Source organism: Pinus tabuliformis, chromosome 2_2, assembly GCF_031772625.1.
Source record: "Pinus tabuliformis cultivar Carrire ecotype Pingquan chromosome 2_2, CPIR1, whole genome shotgun sequence".
Classification (NCBI taxonomy): domain Eukaryota; kingdom Viridiplantae; phylum Streptophyta; class Pinopsida; order Pinales; family Pinaceae; genus Pinus; species Pinus tabuliformis.
The window spans coordinates 355,815,388-355,840,886 of NC_142300.1; the positions used below are offsets into that span (position 1 = coordinate 355,815,388).

Here is a 25,499-nt window from a genome sequence, read left to right on the forward strand (position 1 = left end):
TACCTCTTATCTAAAGTTGTACACTTCCCTTTCATACAACTTTGTATTCTTCTCCACCTATTAAAACACAAATTTAGAGTTGGATGTGTCCTGAACAAAATAAAAAATCAATATGTCGATCCTTCCAATTACTAAAATATCATGATGCACTTAAGTTGGTGTCTCGGTATGTTTTGTTCCCAATGACCCCTTTATTGCTATTCACAAATATATAAAATTCTTATTTCTCTTTAAATTCAACTACATTTACTTGTTTCTTCTCGCACTGATCTTCTAAAGAAGGTCCTTGGTTGCAACTTTCTCTTATTGCTGTTTTTTTGGAATAATGTTGTTTTTGGGTGGTTTTCTTTCGTTTTTCAAGGTTTTTTTTTGAGCCTTTTTCTGGTGGTATTATCATTGTAGAATCGTTAGTTCAAAATTTCTTCGTTAGGGCCTTTGGGGATTGGGGGGGGGTTGCAATTTTCATATTTGATTCGAATGATTGCTTGGTGGCAAAATTTACTGGGTTTTCTAGTTAATATGTGAGACAATTGCCTAGTGGCATTTTCCCTAAGGCCCCAGAGTTGGGGTTTTTGGATCAACTTTTATTATAGGCTTTCAAACCCTTCTTGGCCTCTTTAGTGGGTTTTCTTGAGGTTTTCATGTAGGCTTGCTTTTGCTAGACCAAATGGATTATTTCTTTGACATACATGGTGGTATACTTTGTAGATCGCGGTATACTAGATATAGAAGATGATATTCTTGGTATTGATTCCACATTATTTAGGAACATCCTTTTGTAGTCCAAGGGTTGGTAGCGTTTGTTGAAGTTCTTGGTAGCTTCAGAAGGTATTCTACGTGGACTTGGTGTCTTAGCATGTAGGAGATAGTTGATTGCTTCTTTAGGTGCTTGCTTGGTGCAGTGAGTGATTTATGACTTCTTTCCTAAGTCTAACTTAAAAAGGTACAATAACAAAAGTCAATTAATTATTGTGGACTATTAACCCAAAGTACTAAGGATAAATAATAAAATTATTTAAGTGACTTAGATATGATCTCAATCGTTGATCTTGTGAAAATTCCTTGGAATTGCAACAACTGAAAATTTATTCTTCTAACTGATTAATTATGCAGTTTATTTGCTACGACAAACAACGAATAAATCACACCTGCAATGCTTGACAATAAAATTACGTTGCGGAAAATAAACTGGAATAGAGAAAATAGATGCACACACAATAAAAATGACACTGTTGTTTTTGGACAAATGTCCCCGTAAAAATCTAATGTGAGAAAACCTGTGTAGCGGATTAGGGTTTTATTGTTATTATTCAACAACAAAATCTGAGTACAATATCTGGATGCCCAAACTGGCAATCCTCTCTTGAGAAATCACTGGCAAAATATCCAAGAGAATTTTCTCTTTATCCACAAGCAATCTTGGCCTAATCTGGCCCCAAAATCAGCTCTTAATCTGATTCCGTGTCAATCACTGTGTAGATCTGCGCAGACTGAAACTCACACTGCTTGGAATAGCTGCTATCTACCTCTTTGACTGTCTCTACCACTGAGAAGGATTCACTGGCGCTTTGGAAGAATTTTCCCTACACTCTGCTACTGAATCGATCTCTCCTCTGGTTGAGTTGATTTGCCTCTTGAGGCTCTTGCACAGCCTGTCTGTGGAATAACTCGGCCTCTCTCTGCTGACTCTTCCAACACTGAAAATCCTTCGGAATCACTTTGCTGCTGCTGCTCAATCTCTACTACTCAATCTCTAGCTCGAATTCTTCCCTAGTTGAATCTTTTGCTCTCTAGGAAATTCAATCTACCTTGATCTCCCTCTTGCTCGATGTGTCTATCTCCATCCCATTGTCCTGCTCTTATAATTTCTCATTGGTGAACCAACGACCATGATTAGATCTTCATCAACGACTAAGATCATCTCAAACTCAATCCGTGTGAGTTTCTAGAGCATTCTCACATTTCCTTAATTAATTGCTATTAATTAACCGATTTTCCTAAGTTAGATTTAGGAAAAATTTAAATGATGGTTAATTAATTTAATTAAGGTGTTTCACAAGCTTATCTCACGAAACCTTCTCTAGGTTTTGAAGGTTTCGTGTTCTCAGCCTCTCTGACACATTGTTCGATGCTACAAAAACTAACAGTTCCTCTTAACGAGGAAGGTATTCTCTTTGTCTTCACCTATAACGTCTTCCCTCATGCTGCTGATGTCTGACATCTGTGACAACCTTCCATTGTCCACCAAGCTACTGTGCATACTCTGATTCATTTTCCAACCTTGTAGCTGAACCGTACTGCACCTGCACTGCTGCTGACACTACACTATACTGCCCTGTACTACTCTTGACACTGCACTGTACCATCCTGTACTGCTGCCAACACTACTCTACACTGCAATTGATCTTATGTTGCTGCTGCTGCAACTGAAAAAAAACTATGAATCAATTGTCCTTGAACTAGCTTTGCAATTGTCTCCCAAGTCTTTGACTGCAACTAGTCTCTACACTGCTTACTGAGTAACTGTCTATGTCCTGAATGGTTCAACGCCCCTCAATAACTAACAACAACTAGTTCTGTAACTGTCCCTCAAGATCTAACTATGCCATGCTAACATTGATTCATCTGCTATTGAAAACTGTGTGCCCTCGTAGCAAAGGTAATGATCCATGAGGAAAAATCTGTGTAATGTTGTCCTCCATGGATCCTGCCGAAATCTTTTGCAACTTTGGGGACTAGAGCTTAAGATCTCCCCAATTCTCTCCTGGACGTATAGCTGCATGCAAAGCGAATTCGTCCTCCAACCTGTTGGACAAATTATCGATCTTTGCCGAAGTTGATGCTTGCTCCTCCTTTTCCTTCTTGGGACATTGGGTACTATAGTGACCAAACTCACCACATGTGATGCACTTGATCTTTGACAGATCATTCTTTTTCTTTTCTTCTCCCCTTGAGCGTTGTCTCTGGTTGGGACCTTTCTTTGCCTTCCCTTTAGATGCAAGGGCTACATTCTACTCATCTCTTATACTCTTCGGTCCTTTGCTATTGATACTGCTGTTATTACTCTCAACAAGAGAAAGCCTCATCTCTTCCTGAGTGAAATTGCTCCACAATCGATCCCATCCAGGTAGCTAATCTCACCCAGTGATACCTTGGACGAAAGTTGCCCATTCCTTGGTGAAACTGTTGAGCACTGTACACACTAGCTCATTGTCGTGAGGTGTCTCAACTGCTGCAAGCTCATCTTGGACATTTTGAATTCTGGTGAGATAAGGAGTGACTCCTTCACCCTTTTGCATCCTGGTGGTCCTCAACTTCTCTTTCAAGAACATCTTTCTGTTCTCGGAAGGATCCTGGAAAAGCTTTGCGACAACATTCCACATTTCTTTGGTAGTATTCTTGCTAGCTAGATGCGGGACTATATGATCTCTAACTCCATCGAGGATCATCCTCTTCTCCTTGCCATCTCCTTATTGTTGTTCTCTAGCTGGTGCTAATTTGTAGGTATGGCTACAACGTTTCTTTCGTACGTCTTTAGATCATACTCATCTAGCAGGAAAGCCATCCTGACCTTCCAGATACAATAGTAGAGGCTCCTTCAAGCCTATCCCTATCTCGAAGTCTTGTTGAGGCCATTTCTGCAAAGTGCAAATTTGGGAAAATAAATAGGAATCTCCTCCCTTTCTTGCTCAACTTTCTGCTTTGCTACTCGCACTCTGTCCTGGAATGCGTAGATTTGCCTTGCTACTACCTTCTGCTATGGAAATCTCAGATTTCCTCTAGAAAATTGGATTTGGAAACCCTCAGAGAAATTCCAAAAAATTCCTTTATCTGTGTGATTTTTCTCTTCCAACTAGCGCTGATCTGTTGCTGTATAATCACTGCGCCCAAATCCGCCCAACGAAATCACTGATCTGCTCACCAGAACTGCGTTTTGGCAACACCATTGCTTGCAGATCACTGCAGTTGATGCTCTTTGAATTTTCTGCTAGTTGCAAACTGAAAATCAAACCCTGCTTTTGCTAATTCACACTCCTTACTGGTGGACTGCGTAGATCTAGAAATTTTGCCCAAAGACTCCCTTTGAACCAGGAAAATTTCTACCTTGTTACTGAGCCACTGATCTGTCTTCAAACTTGCTTTGATACCATGTGAAAATTCCTTGAAATTGCAACAACTGGAAATTTATTCTTCTAACTGATTAATTATGCAGTTTGTCTGCTATGACAAACAACGAATAAATCACACTGCAATTCTTCACAATAAAATTACACTGCGGAAAATAAATTGGCACAAAGAAAAGAAATGCGCACACATAATAAGAACCACATTGTCGTTTTTGGACAAATGTCTCCGGAAAAGCTCAATGTGGGAAAACTGGTGCAACAGAAGAGGGTTTTATTATTATTATTATTCAACAACAAAATATGAGTACAATATATGGATGCCCAAACTGACAATCCTTTCTTGTGAAATCACTGGAAAAATATCTGAGGGAGGGTTTTATTATTATTATTCAACAACAAAATATTAGTACAAAATCTGGATGCCCAAACTGGCAATCCTTTCTTGAGAAATCACTGGCAAAATATCTGAGAGAATTTTCTTTCTCTGCACAAGCAATCCTGGCCTGATATGGCCCCACAATCAGCTCCCAATCTACCTTTGCGTCAACCACTGCGCAGGCTAAAACTCGCACTTGCTTGGAATAGCTGCTATTTGCCTCTGCTAACTGTCTCTGGCACTGAGAAGGATTCGCTAGCTATCTGGAAGAATTTTCACGACACTCTGCTACTGAGTCGATCTCTCCTCTCACTGAGTCGATCTACCTCTTGAGGCTCCTCTGCAACCCTTGTGCAACTTGTCTGTGGAATAACTCGACCTCTCTTTGCTGAATTTTTTAGCATTGGAAAATCCTCCAGAATCACTCTACCGCTGCTCCTTAATTTATGCTACTTGATCTTTGGCTCAAATTCTTCCCTAGCTGAATCTCTGCTCTCTAGGAAATTCAATCTTCCTTGATCTCCCTCTCACTCGATGTGTCTATCGCCACCCCATCGTCTTGCTCTTATAATCTGTTGTTGGTGAACCAACGACCATGACTAGATCTCCATCAACGACTAAGATCATCTGAAACTCAATCCGTGTGATTTTCTAGAGCATTCTTACTTTACCTTAATTAATTGCTATTAATTAACCATTTTTCCTAAGTTAGAATAAATTAAATGATGGTTAATTAATTTAATCAAGGTGTTTCACAAACTTATCTCGCGAAACCTTTTCTGGGTTTTGAAGATCTCATGTTCTTAGCCTCTCTGGAACAAATCGAGACTAAAACACCTGTCCGATGCTACAAAAAATAATAGATCTCAAGTGAGGTGAGATCTAATCTCAACCATCAATCACTTAGGAGATTAGGGTTAGGGATTTGGCTTAATGAAGTTATAAAATAAGCCTAAAGGAGAAGTAAAGACACAAAAGTGGAGGAAGCAATTATCTCTAGAGCGAGAGTCTCAACTAGATTGAAGACAAGGGAGAAAGAGTGTAGGGAAATTTTGGGAGTAATTCCAAGAAGCTGAAGCGCAAAAGAGGCTGATTTCTAAAGAGTTCGATTTCCCCGAGTGCGTAGGGGTCATACGGGGAGGAAATGATAGGGCTGATTTGCTAGTGCTAGGCGTTCGAGTTTCTACAGGGATGAATTCTTCAAGAGGTCGATTTTATGGTGGGCCAAATTCCTTGGGCCAATTTTCCAGTGAGGTTGAGTTATAGGTTCGAACAATGCATTTTTTTGTGCATTTTCTTTCTAGGTATAAGCCCATATTTTCTTGAGAATCTTTAATGAAGGAATTTTTTTATAGGTGTATACTTACTGTTGTGATGTGATTAATCTCTCTAATTTTATTGCTGCAAATATTTTATTTCAGAAGTTAAATACCAATGATTTTATGTTTGCAACAATTCATAATTTTATTTAATTATTTTAATGGAATAAAGATTGTTGACGTATAAATAAATATGGGATGGTATAAAAAATTTAACATGGTATTAGAGCTACAAAAACACTAAGGGAGAGATCTGAGATTCCAAGGGTTTTACAACAACAAGTTGTTCCTTTTTACGACAACATTTTTTATTTATTTTGTAGCTAGGGTTTTGTGGCCAAGGTTGATTTGTAAAATGGCATCAATGAGCTTGAGATATGAGGACATGTTAGATGGGGCCTCAAATTTTGAGTCCATGGAAGGAGCAGACCACTATTGTTCTAAAAATGATGGTTTGTGGGATTTTGCAAACACAAAGATCCAAGTTCCTTCTGGCCCTGCCCAAGCAGCCGAGCATAATTTGAAGGATGTGGAAGTGATTGGTATGATCTTGCATGGTGTGAGGGATCATATAATTCCTCACATAACAGGGAAGGACACAACACATAATATGTGGGCAACTTTAACCAGTGTTTATAGGATAATGGTGTTGCGGGAGAAGTTGAACAACATTCGAATGAACAAATCAAAGACTGTAATGTCATATCTCCCTAGGATCCAACAAGCTTGTGATGAGCTGCCAGTTGTGGGAGAAGTCGTGAGTGATTTAGAGCTGCTAAAAGGTAGCTTTGAAGGGATGCACTAAGCAATGGACTACCTTTGTGGAGGGGATCCTTGCTACACAATGGCTTCACAACCAGAGCTAGTTGTGGGATGACTTCATCTAGAAAGAAATCTGGGAGAGTTCAAAACTCGTGGACAATTTAGGAGTGATGGTGGGTATTGATTTTTGTAACTATGTTCGGTCTTCATAATATATATTTTAGTCCTTAATGTATTTGTAATTTTGTAAGCATGCTCTTCATGCTTGGGTCAGAAAGAAAAATTATAAAAGCATGTCCTTCATGCTCGTTTCAAAATAGAAAAATTTAAATTTTTGGCTCCAAAAGATGAAGTCGGCCTCCTCCTAGTCAAGTCGACCCCTTCAAACGCTCAGGTCGACTCCATCAAAGTCACACCCATTCAGCCTCCAAGAAAACCTATATAAAAGCACCACTTCGTCTTTCTCAAGGCCAAGAATTCGCATCATCTGAGGCAATTTCAGACCTGTTCTGTTCATGGATATTTGGATGGTCTGAGGTAAGAAAAGAGCACAGACAATTACAAGGCTCTAAGGCAAGCATACTAAGTCCTAAGGTAGTGAGCAAAGGTATGGCCCTTATTTTTGTTTTATATGTTGATGATTTATTCTTGACAGTTAGTGACCTCTGATGCTCGAGTGCAAGAGGGAGCTAGCCTCTGAGTTCGAAATGAAAGACCTTGGATTGATGCATTACTTTTTGGGCCTAGAGGTGTGGCAAAGCCCTGATGAGAATTTCTTTTCTCAAGGAAAATATGTTGTGAAATTGTTGGAAAGATTTGGAATGATAAAATCCAAGTCTATCTCCACAACAATGGAGATGAACATCAAAAAGTTATGTGGAGATGCTGTAGGCCCTGACTTGGTGTATCCCTCTGAGTATCGTTAATTAATTGGGGCATTGATGTTCCTTGTGAACACCTGTCCGGACATATGTTTTGTAGTTAACACTTTGAGTCAATGTGTGACTAAGCCTCTTCATGCATACTGGGTTGTTGCCAAGCATGTGCTGGGATATTTACATGGAACGATTAATCTTGGTCTAAGATATACTACTGGAAATGTGAGGCTTCAGGGGTACACTGATGCTGACTGCGTTGGAAATATTATTGACAGGAAGAGCACATCAGGGCGCTGTATTAGCCTGTGATCTGCTATGATATCTTGCATAAGTAGGACATAGAAGTCTGTTGCTCTAAACATGAACGAGGGAGAATATATTGCTATTAGCATGGCTAGCTGTGAGGCAGTATGGTTAAGGAAGCTCTTTGGAGAGATATTTGAGCAAGTTCTGGATACGATAGTGATATATTGCGACAACAAGAGTGGGATCCGATTGGCAGAGAATCCTGTGTTTCATGACAAGTCCAAGAATATTGAGATCATGTATCACTATATACGAGACATGGTGCAAAAAGGAGTGAGAATCCATCACATTTCAACTGATGAGCAGATAACAATCATACTCACGAAGGCTTTGTCGAAAGGGAAGTTCTTTGGTCTTCAGAGAGCAGCTTGGACTGATGGATGTGATCCTCTCGGGTAAGGGTCTCGGTTGATCAAGGACATTGAGCTATGCTCTCCCCCCCCTCTTTGAGCTCACATGGAGAGGAATTGAGCTAGAGAGCTCCTGGGGTTGAGGTAACTCTGGACAATAGGATAGTCTGTGATCCTTACCTTCCATGGTAAGTGGTATCCTGCCTATTGTTTGAAAATAGGATAGACTGTGATCCTTGCTTTCCACGGTAAGTCGTATGCTGCCTATTGTCACTCATTGATCATGACAAAGTATACCTCTATTGGCATCCTACCCATAAGCTTGGCTTGTTGGGACTGTTCCTCCCTATCTGGCCAACGGGTTGAGAAGACTTGAGATAGACTGTGATTGTTACCATCTATGGTATGTGGTATCCTGCTCAGGTGATGGGATGTAGGTGTTCTACCACTTGACTCTTAAGGATCTAGGTGGGAAGATCAACAGACAATAGGATATAGTGTGATCCTTACCCTTGCGGTAAGTGTTATCCTACCTATTGTCCTTAGATATAGGGTGGTAGATGGAGCTCCCCTATGATTGTGATTCTTCTCTTTTAGATTCGAGAGTGTTCAACAAATGAGCAAAGATGTGCAGAGATGAGCAGAGATGAGTAGGGACGAGTTATGACTTGGTTCAGTGATGACGATGACAAGATTTTTGAGATGACATTCATGATGCAATCGGAAATTTCTCCCTAGCAATGTTATTAGAACCAAATTGGTGATTGAATCAAAAAACCTTGTGGACTGGGAACCGGTCAAAACTGGACCAGAACTGGTAAAAACCGGAATTAAAACCGGTTTACCAAAAGCACATAAAATATTCATATTTTAAAGTAAAACATATATATTCATGTGCATCTATATGAATCCAAACCATTTATACACAAATATGCAAAAGTTCTCATTTATATAGCAAGTAATAGTTCATATAACCAAAATAACACTTAGTGCAAAACATTCATGAACTGAAAAACATCAAGAAGCAGGGTCTAAAAGGCCTTTATAGTCATTATTTATGCACACAATAAAAAATAGATCTTTATTTCCAAAATGATATTTCATCAATTTTAACATTAAAAATAATCTTAGAATATTGGCCTTATATGAATTTTTACTTTGTACTAGCTACAATATTTAGGCCTTACATGAATTTGTACTTTGTACTAGCTATAATATTTAGTTGGATATCCATATATGGGGTTCACATTGTGTACTAGTCATAAATGAAACAATACCCTATCAATTGCACTTGGATCTCAAGGACCTTTCATAGCTATTGGTCATCATTTTTACTCAATAACCTTCCATAACTATTATCCACAACTTTCACCCACTGGCATAAGCAATCATTTGCACTTGGATGTCAAGGACCTTTCATAGCTATCAGATATCCTTTTTAATTAAGGACCTTCCATAGCTATTACCCACAACTTCACTCACTTGCATAAGCAATCAATTGCACTTAGATATCAAGGACCTTTCATAGCTATCAATCATCCTTTTTACTTGAGGACTTTCCATAGCTATTATCCACAAATTTCATTGACTGGCATAAGCAACCAATTGACATCATCCTTTTTACTCAAGGATTTTCCATAGCTATTATCCACAACTTTTATTGACTGGCATAAGCAACCTATTTGCACTTGGATGTCAAGGACCTTTCATAGCTATCAATCATCCTTTTTACTCAAGGACCTTCCATATCTATTATCCACAACTTTCACTCATTGGCATAGGTCTTCTCTTGTGTTTTTGGGGTTTGAATATTAAGATTTATATTGCTTTGGAGCATCCTTGTTCCTATATTTTTATTGGTCTTTTTGGTACACCTTTAAGGAGTATTTTAAAGCTTTGTGAGGTAGGAGAATTCCTTCTATTTAGGGAACATGGACATACTTTTCTTTATATATACTTGTGGAAATTGTGAAACTAGTCAATTTAGCATATCCCATGCATGTCAAGGAGGCTTTACTCTTTTTTATTTTTATTTTCTCCAATGTGAGTAGAAATAACCCTTCTTGGTTATTATTATTGAAAGTAGAAATAACCCCAATTGCTTATTGTTTTTGTTTGCATTAAGAAAGTAAAAAAGTCTCTTTTATATTATTTTTTATTTTGTTGCTTTTGATGATTAGGATGTAAGGTGTAAATGTATCATTCTTTTATTTACTTTTATAATACTTTCTTCAACAATTAGCATCTAAGGTAGAAGGCTTCCTTCCACTAGAATTCTTTCCTCTACTTTCGTAGGAATTTTTTCAAACAATTGGCATGTAAAGAACGCTTCCTTCCACTAGGGTACACAATGACATGCATACTTTTTTCCTCTACTTTTATAGCTAGTAGCATGGTTAGTTTTTGTTGTACGAACCAGTCCTAAACTAGCCTTGGAACCAGAATAGGTCGTTTCGGTACTGAACCGGCCTATTTCGGTTCAAGGGTCCTGTTCGGACCAGTTTTGGCCCAAAAACGGTGGGATCGGTCGGTTCTGATAACATTGCTCCCTAGCTGTACCAAACCGGCCTATTTTGGTTCAAAGACCCTGTTCAGACCGGTTTTGGCCCAAAAATGACCGGATCGGTTGGTTCTGATAACATTGCTCCCTAGCTGAGAGGGAGTGTTAAATTGGCATCTCAGGGACAAATTCCCTCCATTGGACAACCTTCCTCATTAAGAAAAACCCTTCCTAGCCCTTGGAAGAATTTAATTTGGTCAAGGAAAAAAATAACTTTTAAGGTGAAACCCACATGTGCACAAAAGTTCAAGTCAGCCTGGGCAAGCTAAATTGACCATCTGACACATATAAATAGAACATATGTCATCATCACATTCATTCTTCTCTTCTATAGTTCGTATAGCTCTGAAATTGCAAGTTCATTTCCACATGTGCGAAGGAGACGGAGTCTTTTCTGATTGGCTGAATTCATCTTCTGTTTTTGGGACTTTGACCAATCTTTGACCGACGTTGACTTTGTTTGACTGGATTTGAATCTGTTTTGGAAGGTCGAAGTCAAAGGCAGTTTGACCAAATTTTTCTGGGCTGTTTGACAAAAGTTGACTGCAGACTTGCAGCTAGGGTTTTTGCAGGTCAAAGGTTGATTTTGACTGAATTTGTGAGGGCAAAATTTTGACTATTTTGACTGAGGTTTGACAAGCAAGAAAGGCCAAATTGTTTCACTGTTGACCAATCTCTTTTGGAGGATTTTTGACTGTTGACTTGTGGACTTGTTAAGGCATGTTTGAATGCTGTTGACTTTGACCAAAATCGCAGATTTCACTGGTTGACTAGATTTGACCTTTGGGCTCATCTCTTGGATATTGGTTAGTGGATTCTTGGATAGTCAAGATTTGACTTTGACTCTTTTGTTGATGAATTGGAACATTGTATCTCTCTGCTAAACATTTGATGACAATCTAATAGAAGAAGAATTTTGAAAGTGTTTTCCCCATTGTGGGTTTTTCCCTGGTCTTTGACCAAATCTTATGTCTCTTGTTATTGATCTTCGCTGTTTTCTATTGTGCATTAGATTTACTATTCTATCTACAATTTCTTATTGTCATTGAAAGATTAAATTTATTTGAAAATTGATTGCTAATTAAAGAAGAATTGGGCTAAGTGATTGTGCTAAGCATAGAACAGTGGAAAATTAATAGTAAAGTGGTCTTGGTTAATTTTATTAATGCCTATTCCAGGTGTTACTTCCCCTCAATTCCTTTAACTTGGTAACGATTCGAGGTGGTTGCAAGAAGGCTAGGATGAGGAAGCTAAGGCTTCATAACAATACCCACCAAAGTCTTTAAGACAGCCCGCATGCCTTCATTCCTACAAGGGACTTGGCCACACAAGAGAATTGCAAGGTCGTGCATTTTACTTTTCCTCCAAACTGAAATTTTGGGAAATTGAATGAAAGTTGAGGAAGCTTTTCTAAATGTCTATCAACCAAGCTTATGCTTGGAGGTAAATTTTAGAGAAGAAAAAATGCAAAAATGTAAGAGATGCAAAATTAATGCAAGTGCTTAATGACAATATTTTTTATGAGTTGATAATGCCAACTATAGCTCAATCACATGTCATACTTGCATAAAATTGTAAGATGTGAAAATGCAAACTAATTAGACTATGAAATGAACAATGAAATAAGCGATATACCAGAAACAAAATGAAATATATCAGCATTAAATAAATCAGATCTAAGCTAGTAAATCAGCTATGAAATGAGTGTAATTCAATGTGCTAAGGAGGCCAATCAAAAAATGCAAATTAGAGATGAGATCTAATATGTGAGTGAGCAGTTAGATGATGAAACCAGCAAGAAAATAAACTAATCTAGCAAAACAAATGCAAAAGAGTTAGTATCCAATCACTCAAAGATCCTCCTGAAAAATGAGGAGATCAGGATGCCAAGGGGAAAACCCCAATCTCCCTCAAGAAGAAAATTTCTCTTATTGTTATCAGAAATGCCCTCTTATAGGAAAGTGAGGGACTTAGATTTTGAGGAGGGTTTACAACAAATGGCTCAAGAACAAATACCCTTCCTCGAAATACAAGAAAATAAGAAAATTATTTACAATGCTTTAATTTTACAATGGGAGAGTTCCTCGAAGTGAGGGAACTCGCGTTTCCTCCAAGGGATCTAGTTTCGATGGCTCAACTTCAAAATCTTCAAGAGGAAGATCTGTGCAAAAGAGAGGGATAGAAGGATTTTATCCACAGATCAAGGTAGGAAATGGTCTCAAGTGTGTATATCTCTTGATATCTCAAGCCTCCACTTGTAGATCCCTTCAAAATGCCTTCAAAACCCACCTCATAAAGCTTCCACAAGGAACTACGCTAGCATCAAGAAGACAATTAGATCTGATGCAAGAAAAATCGAATCACAAAATAGAGAGAATCACTGTTGATAATATCGGCGATATTCGAAAATATCGCGATATTTTCAGCAAAACGATATATCGCCGAGAAAATATCGGCAAATATCGGAAAATATCGGAAAATATCGGCAAAATATCGCGATATTTTGAAAATATCGGCAAAATATCAGCTATATTTAAAAATTTGAAAAAATTATTTTTTATGCTTGCCGATATTTTGCCGATATTGCCGATAAGATATTTTCTGAACCCTCGCCGATATTTTGCCGATACCGATATTGTCAACACTGGAGAGAATGTACAATTAAAAATACAAATGCCAGCCACAAGAGTAGGAGGACACCTCTGCTCTTGTGCAAGCAATAAGGGATTAACCCTCTAATTAAGCTCTAAAAGCTAGATTTGTCACTGAAAAGTGCATAAAACAAGTATATCTTGAATTAAAAATATGAGACGTCTTAGAGATCTGGGGTAGAAACTCCCTTTTCAATCTTTAGATCAGACTTTGAGAGAAGTAGATCAATGTGGGTTCTTGCTCCTTTCGACTTGGGAGTGGGTTCGTTCAACCAAAAACTTACCCCATGCTTAAGATCTGCTTCAAAAAAACAAAGATCTTCTACACACTTGACAAAAAATTATTAGATCCACAAGGAATTAGACTACACAATGAAAAAGTAGGCTAGGAGTTCAACCAAAAACCCTCTAGTGCTTCTCCCTCTAGAGTGGTCCTCCTGCTAAAAAGTTAACGCAAGATAGCTGTTATGAATAAAATATATATAAAGAAATACAAATAATGTAAACAATAATAATAATAAATAATGATTAGTTAGCTAGTAACTAGTTAATGAAGAGGTATGTCCCTAAGGACATAACTGTTGGTGAAGAGGTACCTTCCTAGGGTATATAAGTAGACCTTCACCCTCATTGTAATCATCTCACTTGTATTCAAATATTCTAATATATAATACTATGGTTCTATCATGGATATTTATATATTTCAGATCTTCTGAAGTAGTTTGTTGCATATACGAACTTTGTTCGTTACATTGGTAACAGAGTTGTTCGATCCTTTGGCTGCTCAACTGCTGCACAGAGCCAGTTTGATCTGGCCTTTGGCCATCAAATTTGCGTCAACTTTGTTGTCGTGCAATTGAAGCATTTCGCCATATAAGTTTTTGGAGTTTCTTCGATTGGCGATTTCGTCAAAGCCCTTTAGCCATTTTAAAAGAAAAAAAAGGACAATTTAAAAAAAGAAAAAAAAGATTATATATTAGAAAAAAAGAGAGTCAAAATACATAAAAAAAGAGTATATAAAAAGAAGGAAAAAAATATTTAAAAAAAGGAAAAAAATATTTAAAAAACTATATAACAACAGAAACTATATAAAAAGTCACATATTAAAAAAAAATTAAAAACAAAACAACGCAGTTGCTTGATTGCCACAGTCGCCATCAACCATTGTCTCCCTACGTCGCCCTATCGATTTGCCCCACACTGCTGCTGCCGTTAGTCAACAGTCTATAGGCACCACAACCTAGGCTATTTCCTATCGTCGCAACAACCCAACAATAGAGCCATGGTCAAACTGTATGCCTTGTTCAACCCAACCAACCACATTTTGTCACTTCCGCTGATTTTTGGTGCATCCCCGTCATTCCCTACTATCGCAACAATCGCTGTCGCCTCTCCCTTCAACACCACGACATTGAATTGCATAGACTGATCGTAGCACACAAATTTTCGTCATCGCCTCCACAGTACCTTCCGTGTTGCTGTTCTGCTACCAATCGACGACCTTACTCACAGAAACTATTGCCGGCGCGCAACCAAATTCGCCGTGCCCATTCACCACTTTTTAGACTGGTTTGGAAAAGGAGAGCCTTCATACTACTTGTTTTGGGTGAAAAAGAATTAATTTTTTGACTGTAGAATTCATTCCCAGTTCATTGATATCAGACGCCAATTAAAAAGAAAACTGCTACTATCACAATTAGTAGTGAGGCGAATAATAATACAAAGCTCTAATCTGTACAACCATAAGAAAAAAAACAAAGGGGCATGACCTTTGAGAAAAGGCACAGGTGTAAGTTGAAAGAAGTGTTTAAAGAAGGTTAATATTATTTGACCTTGTTTGAATAAGGTAAAAAAATATATACACGGATATTAAAATTAAAAGAGGATTAATAAGAGGAAAGTTATGTATAAATATATTTAAAAGGGATATTCAAAATTGTTCGAATCCTATCTCAAAGACAGACGAGAAGACTAAGTTTCAAGACAAGTCAGAAATCGGATTTGAGAGTTCTTTTGGGGAGTTAATTAATCTTATTTTTCAATAAGTGAAAAATTATTAAATATAAAAATAAAAAATATATGAAGCCCTTGTGTAAATCATTAAAGAAGGGGTATTTAATTAAAAAAATAAAAAAAATAAAAAAGCGATTTGAGAAAGGAATTTAAGAAAATAACATAAGATGAGTTGCACACAACAATCATTATTTTGGACTAAATGTCCGTTTTGTAGAACATACATTGAATATCCATGGATTCATAAAAAATGTGAATTATGTTGTCCAACATGTGGAAAAATATTTAATGTGGAAGAATGTCAAGATGATGTACTGATGCAATGACAGAACGAGAGGAAAAGCTTGCAAAATTGGAACAAAAATTAATAGAAAAAGACAAGGAAATTTTGCGTTTAAGGGACCATAGCAAAAAATTACCTGCGAAGGTCAAGAAGTCCAAGGAAAGAAAGAAAAAAATAGAAGAAGAAAATGAATGTGTTGAGAAGAAATTCAACGAGATTCTATCAGAGAAGGAAGAAGAAAATTTGCGCTTAAAAGACTTGAATCAAAAGTTATTAGAAGAAATAAAGTGTTTAAAAGATGAGAAACTTGAATACTAAAATAAAGTTGACTCAAAAAATGAGGAACTCTTACGTCTCAGAAACCATAATCAAAGTCTACTCACTCAAAGTAAGAAACTTAAGGATGATAAAAAATCTTTGAAAAACAAATTAGAAGAACTTATCACGAAAGAAGTGTGGAAATCTTCAGTGCAAGTTGAAGAAAGAGGAATGAATACTGATCCAATCAACATCACAACTCAAGAAAATGACAAACTAATTGAAGGAAAAACATATTCAGATGTTGGAGTTCAAACGATGAAAATTCCAAGTGAAAGTTTTGTAACCAATTCAACAACTAAAGTAAATTAGGAAATTGCCACACACATGATAATGGGAAGTCAAAACAATAGAACTCCTTATTGATATTCAAATCACAAGAGCAGACTTTTCAATCAATCTACGTACCAGTGTCACCCAGAACATAAACAACAAATTTATGTTTCAAGGAATACCGAAGTTTGCAAAATCCTGTCCTATGATAACAATTCATTACAAATTTATAGTGATCGGAAGATTCCACAAAAGATTAATCTAGGATGGTGAAGATGTACCTGGATAGGGTATAAAAGCAGGCCCCCACCCTCATTGTAATCATCTCACTTGTATTCAAATATTCTAATATATAATATTACGGTCATATCATGGATATTTATATATTTCAGATATTCTGAAGTAGTTTGTTGCGTATACGAAATTTGTTCGTTACAATAGCTTACATCAATAGATCCAAAGCTTGGCAAGTGGAAATAATAAATCAATTAGCACAAGTAGAGCATTAAACACAAATTGAAAAAATTATAAGTTCCACATTTATATTGAGTTGGGTCATCACAAACCTACTCTATCTTATTAAATCTGCAACTATCTCTCTATTGAGTTGGGTATGCCCACTTCTTTTGTAATCATCCTTCCCTATTATCACTTGCTTAGATTAAGAGGCAGGGGTGAGCTGGATAATGATAATCTTCACTTTTGGTTACTTGACATTATGTCTAAGCACCCTCCTTATTGTATTACTAGGTCTCAGTTTAATAGCTGACCTAGTCAAAATTATTTTTCTAGGTGGCCAAGGCTGACCTAGACATTTATGTATAACCCCCTTGCGGGAGAAGGCACCCCACCTCATAAGTTGTGTATAAATACATCTTATGAGTCTTTTGCTTCATCATCTTGGATTGATTAGTGATGGATTCTTTTGCTTAAAGGCACCATATCTCTTTTCTTGTTCATGGGTTCACTTCTCGTTTTGTGATATATTTGTTCAAGGTTCATGCTGGAATAGGGTTTGCTGAAGTGTTCACTGTAGATCCACAATCTCTTTATCATTTCAATAATAGGATGTTATTTTTTCCCTTGAAATATAGATTTTATTCAATTACTTGATTTTTTAGATGTAGTACAATTCAAGTCCTACCACAGTTTACATTATTCATTCCATGTTAGAATTAATACATATTGGCCATATGCTTTCAATACTTAAGAAATTTGTGTGGACCATCTTTGTATATCATATTACTCTTCTGTCCCCATCAATTGCTTTTGTGGGTATTCTTGATTAGATTGTTCTATATAGCTGTAGTCATTAGCTGTTTAGGCATTGATTTTTTTTGTTTCAAAACGTAAAGTTTTGCAATGGACCTGATATTGAGCAGGAAAGCCCTATAAAATCATTTCACTAGCTGTGCATGTTGCACCTAAAATGCCCTCTTGTATGGGCCTCAAAAAACTGTATGAACCCCAGAATCATGATGTCCATGTCAATCTCAAAATTGTACAAATGTAGCTCATTGTAGAAAGCATCACCAAAGGCATTTGAAAATAATTAAAGTTAACCCTAATTTTATGTGGAAAGCAGGATTGCAAATGCCACAAAAACTCTTCAAAAGTGCTGAGCATGCAGTACTATCTACAGAAAGGCATCACCAAACACCAAAAATAGCTATCATACAATGCAATGACTCCATCAACATATTAGAATCAATTGTTTTCGTAGAGTTAGTCAAAGATTTTATATTCTGTGTTTCATGCTTTTCAACAACTCATCCTTTTACTTATGGATATACTATAGAACAGTTAACATGACATTGAAAAACCTGAAGATTTACACAGGTTTGCTTTCTAGGAGTGTTTTGTGAGGATGATGAATAGCTATAGGATGAGTTTTTTTATGGGTTTTGAATTAGAAACTTATTGACAATCTGATTTTGGGATTTATAGGGTTAATCATTGAAGAAGAAATATATGTTAGTAGTAAATATTAACTACTTCTAAGATACATTGTCTTTTTTGTCATGATGTCCAAGTTATTTACAATTACAGATTTCTTTGTTGCACTTGATTCATCACATGCAAGTTTGTGTAAGTGGTCATATTTAAAGAGATTTCTAATGCTGTGGCACAGGGATGGAAGAATAAAAATTATTGGAGGGGCAGGTATTGAATGCCTTCTAGTCTCACCTATACTGTTACCATACAAGTTCCTAGAGGTCGGTGGTTCATCATTATATGTAAATATTCGTATTTTTTAATGCCTGAAAATTATTCATACTTGTGATTTCTTTTTCTTTGATTAACACAAAAATAAATCAAGTTCCAAAAGAATGTCACACTGAATAAATTTTATCATCAGTCTTGGTATCTTTTGGGTGTTGTGGCGATCTCCTTAGACTAGTCCTTTAGTATGTAAAATCTTTAATAGTAGTCAATCCCTGTGCGAGAAAGAATGAAAGTCAAACAAATATTATAAAAATTTCCACCTGTGTAATGTCCTCTCCTCACTAATTGGCCAAGGGAGGATGGAGTAGCCTACCCAATATCCAATCCCGTAGTCTTGTTAAAAGGGGAAAACCCGATTTTCCGAATGTTTGGGGCAACATTGGGAGAATTTTGCGTCAGCTGGGGCAACAAAGCCAAATTGGGGGTTGTATTGCAACCCCTCACATTTGGAAAACCCCTTGGGGGAATCTATAAATAGAGGAGAGTTAGAATCAATTTGGCATCACGAATTTGGATCAAAATATATCTGTTTCTTGAGCTGTGGCTCTGAGGGTTAAAGACCCCTTTTTCTCTACTAATTTCGGTGGTGAAAGATTCTAGCCTAGTTAGTAATCTTCATTTATCTTATGTTATGTGAAAATTCCTGAATCTAACACATCAGAAACCCCTACTGCAATTATTGGTTTACAATCTCTTGCTTGTTCTTTACATTAACAAGTTATTTAATTGCATAAACATCGAAGTAAACACTATTGCAGCCTTCACAAATATATAGATCATGCACTGAAATAAACTGAGACAATAACACAAGGGACACTGTTATTTTTGGACAATCCTCCCCGGAAAAACCCAATTCAGGAAAACTGGTGTAGCATATAGATGGTTTGTATTATTAAGCAGATTTCGTGAATACAACTAGGGTGCTAGAAATGGCTCATCCAACAGAGAATATCCTCGACAGTAGTACCTCTACCCGGAGACATATTCTGGCAAATCAGCAATTGGATGATCAAACCCCATAGTGATTTCAACTGTTCCCTATGCTGGACAACGAAAGTTGCTCCAAGCGCTGATCTGAAACTGCGTTACTCCTCCAGGAGCTGCGTCACCCTCTCCCGGCTCAGAATCTGCTGATTTTCTCCAAGTCTGCCGCACAGAATCTCCCTAGCGCTACCTTTGAGGCCCAACGTCAGCCTCTATGGCTTCTGCATTATTGCATCAGCTTTCTGCGTCCTCTGCATCAGCTCTTCTAGGGCATGCGCTGTCTCTCCCGGCACTGCGCTGCCTCTCTGCTATGTATTCTTCAGCTTTGGATGACAATCCCTTGCTGAACTGCCCCTCACTGCAACTCTGATCACTAACTCAATTTCTTTAGCAAACCTCGCCCCAAAAAATCGAATTCTCTTGATCACTTGGTGCATCTCCAACTGACCCTCAAGCCTCCTCTTATACTTTTCCTGTTGACACATCAACGACCAAGATTAAGTCCCTAATCAACGGCTAAGATTAGAACTACTTTTATCGTCGTCACTTAGAACTTTCTCACCCATATTTTATTAATACACACTAATATTTTTATTTTCCTAAGTTTAGACTTAGGAACCCATTAAAAATAGTAATTATTTTAATAACTCCTCATCTGGGTGGAATTTCTCCAAACGATTTCTGGGTCTTGGAGATCTCATGTGCCTTAGCCTCTTCACCAATTTTCAAGGCTAGAGCACATCCGATGCTACCCAAAATCAACACTCCCTCTTAGCGAGGAATGTGCTCTAACAATGCTTCACCATAGAAGCATCACACTGATCCTTTGCATCGGTCCTCTGTGTTGATGCTTGGCCTGCTGCCCCACATCCATTGCACTGCTGCTTCCTATACTGCTGCCCATGACACTGCCACTGCCACTGCTACATTTGTACTGCAACTCCCTCTCAAAATGCTACATCATGCTGCCCATAGCACTGCCACTACTAACTGCTGCACTGCAACTCAGTTACCGAGAAGTAAGTAATTGACTTCACCCAAACATTGACATCCTGGTAAGTCTGGAAGCCTCGTGATGCTAAAGCTCCCTCTGCTGCCACTGAGTTGCTGCGACCTTTTCTGTGCCTCTCGCATTGCTGCAACCTCCATTGCGCTGCTGCAGACTTCTGCACTTCAGCACTGCCTTGCCGCTCCATAACACCTTGCTCCACCTGACACCTATCATCATGCTACTATCGTTAAGGGCTCCCGTAGCCGTATGTGATCCAAGAGTTTGGGCACCTCAAGGATCTTGCCCTCAGTTCAATAGTCCCCTTGACTACAGCTCTATGTCTCCCTACCTCTTCTCTAGAGGCGCATGAGCACTCATGGCACAATCTTCATCAGTCTCGACATCCTTCTTTGCCTTTGCTGGAGCAACCTTTGAGTCAGAAGCTTCTCCCTTGCCTTTCTTCCTGGGGCACTGAGAGGCATAATGTCCCAGCTCCCCACAGTTGAAGCACTTGATCTTGGAGATGTCTTTCTTCTTCCTTTTTTGTACCCCTTGCTGTCCCGCTGATGCGAGAGCTGCATACTCCTCCTCCTCCTTGTTGATTCGAACTCCCTTACCGCTACTCCCCGCCTTGGTCAATCTCTTGAGATCTTCCTGGCGAAGAGCTACTCACATCTCCTCCCAATTGGGGAGAGTTGCTTTGCCCAAAATGCTTTGGACAAATGTCTCCCACTCTTCTAAGACTGCATTCAGGGCAGTGCTGACCATGAACTCTGGATCTGGTGTAGACCCCACGGAAGTAAGCTGGTCGTGAATCCCTTGCAACCTGAGAAGGAAGGGATATATCTTCTCCCCTTTCTGCATCTGATATGACCTCAGCTATTTCTCCAATAATATCTTCTGCTGCACAGAAGATCCCTGGTATAACCGTATAAGGTGGTCAGGGTGTCCCACATTTCCCTTGCTGTTTTCTTCTCAGCAATATGTGGTATTACATGATCCTTGACCCCGTCTAGGATCATGCATTTTGCCTTCGCCTGGGCCTCCTCATACTTCTCATTAGCATCGGGGTTAACTAGGAAAGCTACTGTTTTCAAGGCATAGTCCTTGATGCGATGTTTATTCAGGATTGTTAGGATCTTGGCCTTCCAGATGACAAAATTGGAAGCGCCATCCAATCTGTCTTGATCCCTCAATCCGTTCACTGCCATCTCTGCTCCTCTTCTCTAGACTCCCTCTGAGTCCTGATTTCCCTCTCGGAAATCCTCCGGCCAACTATCGAATCACTCCTCTCCAATCCTCCTTTGCCGCTGCAACCCGGATCTAGATTTCTTGGCTAGAAATCTGTCGAGGTAGTGCTTCCCTCTACCTTGGTTCAGTCTCCTTAGACACTGTTCTGCACTGACAAAAACAACGTCCCACCAGCTCCACAAATCAAAATCTGCATAGCTCCCTTAGCCCCGACAACTCGAAGAATCTGAGCCCTTCAAGCTCTGCGCAATCTTTGCGTGGGCTAAATCTGCTCCTCCCGGCCAACTGCGTCAATCCTTCCTGGCAAGATGGCATTTATTTGTGTGAGCTTGATCTGCCCTCCTCTGCCTCTGCGCTGGCCTTGATGGCTGACACAACTACTGTGTGGGCTCCTCCCAGCTACCGTGTTTTCCTCTCCCGGCTTAGAATGCTGGCACAGGCACTGCGTGAGCCTCTGCGTCACCTCTTCTGCACTGTGTCACTCCTTCTTTTGCCTCTCTAGCTCTGGAACAACGTTATCTCTCGGGACAATTGCTTCTCTGCTGCAAATTTTCAGATTTCTCGGCTGGTGTCTTCAGTCGTCTATGATCTGCGATCGCTTTGATACTATGCCAAGTAACTGGATTCGTTCATATAGCCCAGCGAACCCGAATCCCGCGTGTCCGATACGATTCTCTTGAAAATCGTATCCTAAAATCGGATTCGACGTGTCCTATTAGGATTCGTACGAATCCTGTACGAATCCCGTGCATGGCCAGCGAATCCTGATTTTAGGATTCGTATCCCAGAAAATAACGAGAAACAATTGTCTCAGTGACCAATTTTTTAGTGTTTCTGGAGAAGAATGTATGTTTTAAGTTCAGTGGACAAAAGTTTGCCTATGTAGTTTCTAGAACAGAATTTCTAGGGTTAGATTTCTTTTGTTGGAGGCTTATTCTCATCCTCAGCAGCCAGTCTCCAAGCAAATTTTGTACTGTAGATGTGTGTTCCTCTAATACTGGAGAATCATCAATATCATGTTTTCTCTGAAAAAACAACGAACTTGACAAGATTCAAGAAGTGATCTGAGATTTGAAAAGACTTAAACTTCACTGCTCATACATTTGATTTGTTTGACTGTTATTTATCCATGATATGTTTGTCCTTTAGTTGGAAAAATACTTTTAAGACTTTTAGAGAAGCGGATGTTTAATAAGTCACTGGCATTGTTGGAAGAGACATGACCCCAGATTTCAGATAATTTATCAGCAAAAATTAGCCCTGAGATGCAGATATTTGAATTTTGAAATAAAAGTCCATATTGTCCAAAATTTTGTTCATCCTCTAGTAATAGGCATTTATGTTGCTAATATGCCTTAGATTATATTTCCCTGTAACCATTTGCCATTTCATATAAGTATCTTTGTCTTTTGTATGTACTATGCATGCTATAGATGAAGATCTATGTTTGAAATCAATAAATTTGTATCATTAATTAAAATTTGTGTAAGAAATATCTAATTTTTAATATATATATATATATATATATATTTTTAAACATATATATATATATATATTTTTTTAATAAAATAATATATAACGAAACCTACGTGTCCTATTCCGGGGGGTCAACGTGTTTGAATCCGACACTACGAATCCCGAATCCCCGTGTCAGGTGACTAAGGAAGAAGGAAGAAGGAGGACGAAGTGCTGGAAGGAGGATGAAGTGCCGGGAAACAAAGTGCAGGAAGAAGGAAGGACTTGACTTGTGCTTGGAGGATATTCTTGTTAAGGGTCTAGGGTTTGGTATTGATCAATAAGAAGCTTTGATAAGAGAAATTTACGAAAGGGTTTTCCTCTCTAAGAGAGAGAGGTTTTTCCCTGGCAGAGAGCCAACATCTTGTTTTCTTGTTCTTATGTTTTTGGTAGTAGTATGATGAAGTAAACACACACACATTAATAAGAAGAGAAGAAGATTAAGCTAACAAGATAAATTGTAAAAGAGCTTCACAAATTGTTATCAAGTCTAGAAGAATCCTACTATACCTCATTGCCCTAGATTCTTCAACAGTGCGAGGCGGAGATTGGAGTCTCCTTTAGGTTAGAGCCTAAGATCGCTTTAGGGCAGTAGGGTGGTGCCAGTGATGGTTAGATCCAGTGCAAGTTGTTGGAGCATCCTTTTAGTCAAAGTTGATGAAACTAGGGTGTTGGAGCGTACTTCTAGTTGGAGATGGTAAATTAGGGTGTTGGCGCTGATAAATTGGGGGGTTGGAGCCTCCTTCTAGTTGTAGCTGGGGAATCTTGGAAGTTGGAGCTTCCTGTTGATGTAATCTTTAAGACCAATATTAAAAGCGTTCGGTGTTTTTTCTCCTAGAAGAGTTTCCACCAAAAAAATCTCTTGTGTACTCTCTTTGATGTTGTGCATTATTGAATGGTGTTGCTGATTTATGTTTTGATCTAATGCTAATGTCATTTAATGCTTTGAAGATTAAAAATAGCTAATAGAAGTGAAATACTGATTCACCCTCTCTCCGTATTTTCAAAAATAGGTATCAGAGCAGGTTCCTTCATTTGCAACCTAACAGCTAGAAGGCATATCTCAGAAGTGCATAGATAGGAAAGTCAAAGAAGCACACATCCAAATGTTCAAAGGAAGTCTTCAGTATTGAAGTTGCCTATCGCAATGGACCTGTCATTTGGAGAGCCCAAGTTGGGGTTCTCGCTTGAGGAGATTCCCAATTGATAGCCCTGATAACTCTAATGACTGCCCATTGCCTTGCTTGTCATGCTACTAGAACCTGCTTCCTATGGTGTTTGAGCTCTGTGACCTATGACCTAATTTGATCCCTGTGTTAGAGGATCTTGTTGGGAAGAGAGAACTTTTGCTTGGCCTTAAGGGCATGAATTTGATCACCCACAGACCTGAATTGGAGAAAAAGAATGGAGATAGAATCAAGCCAAGCCCTCTTGAGGGTAATAACAAGGAGATCAAGAATATCTTGGAGCAACAAGATCTCAACTTGCATGGGGTTAGAGGATGGAGAAGGTAGGGGGACCCTCACTTTAAGGTTTAGTTCTTAGGGCTGCCTAATATGCTCCTCTATGAACTTGTCTTACACCACTTAATCATATCAAGAGGGTGGGGAGCCCTTTCCCTTCCTTCAACAATCTATGCTCATGAGTTAATATGTGTTTCAGTTTCTTTTGTGAAGGTGTCCTATTGGGCTGGGATCTGTTTACCTCTATTTTTAGTCAAGCAGTGACACATCATACAAAAAGTTAGGAAATGCCATATCTGTCTTTTAATTCTGTTTTATAAATTGTTGATGACAGATATCAATAACCACTGAAAAAATTGCAACTAATTAGAGAACCGGGAACTCCAGATAGTAATATCCCCAATTTTGATTTTCAACATTAGAGATGAGTTTGGGGAGAAGACGCTATTCCGACATTGGGACTTAGGAGGAAATGGGAAATTGCGGCTCTAATGGAATGTGGGGGCCACAAGAAAGAGAAATTCGACCCAAGGAGGGAACTTGCACTCTTGGAGGAGAGAGCTAAGAGAAGGAAGTTCGAATTAGGAAAGAGAGAGAATGGGGACCACAAGGAGAGAAGAGGCCAACAAATTATAAATAGAGCTTGGGGGTCTCACTTTTGGGCATCTTTGATCATTTGACAGTCTAATATTAGTTCTCTTGAGCTCCTTAGCCAAGACAACTGTGCTGTTTAGCCCAAGGAATTTCCGAGCGGGAATTCCACCCTCATTTCGGAGAACTTCGAGTGTCTCCCTAGTGAGGTAATTTGGGGAGCTCAATTCGGAGTTCCTTTGGGCATCATTGCAGGAGTTTG

The 25,499-nt window shown here is 38.6% G+C and overlaps 1 protein-coding gene across 7 annotated transcripts in view; it reads left to right on the forward strand.

The window, feature by feature from the left end:
- LOC149192717 (uncharacterized) overlaps positions 1 to 25,499 on the forward strand; it is a 473,076-nt gene that overhangs the window by 40,058 nt on the left and 407,519 nt on the right. For 4 of the 7 annotated variants that reach the window (XM_089404681.1, XM_089404682.1, XM_089404676.1 and 1 more), the window contains exon 3: positions 18,348 to 18,432. In XM_089404681.1, coding sequence (XP_089260807.1) covers positions 18,348 to 18,432 — 85 coding nt within the window. Of the gene's footprint in view, positions 1 to 18,344; positions 18,433 to 25,499 lie in introns of those variants that run through there. The other 3 variants (XM_089404679.1, XM_089404680.1, XM_089404678.1) reach the window with 2 other exon arrangements.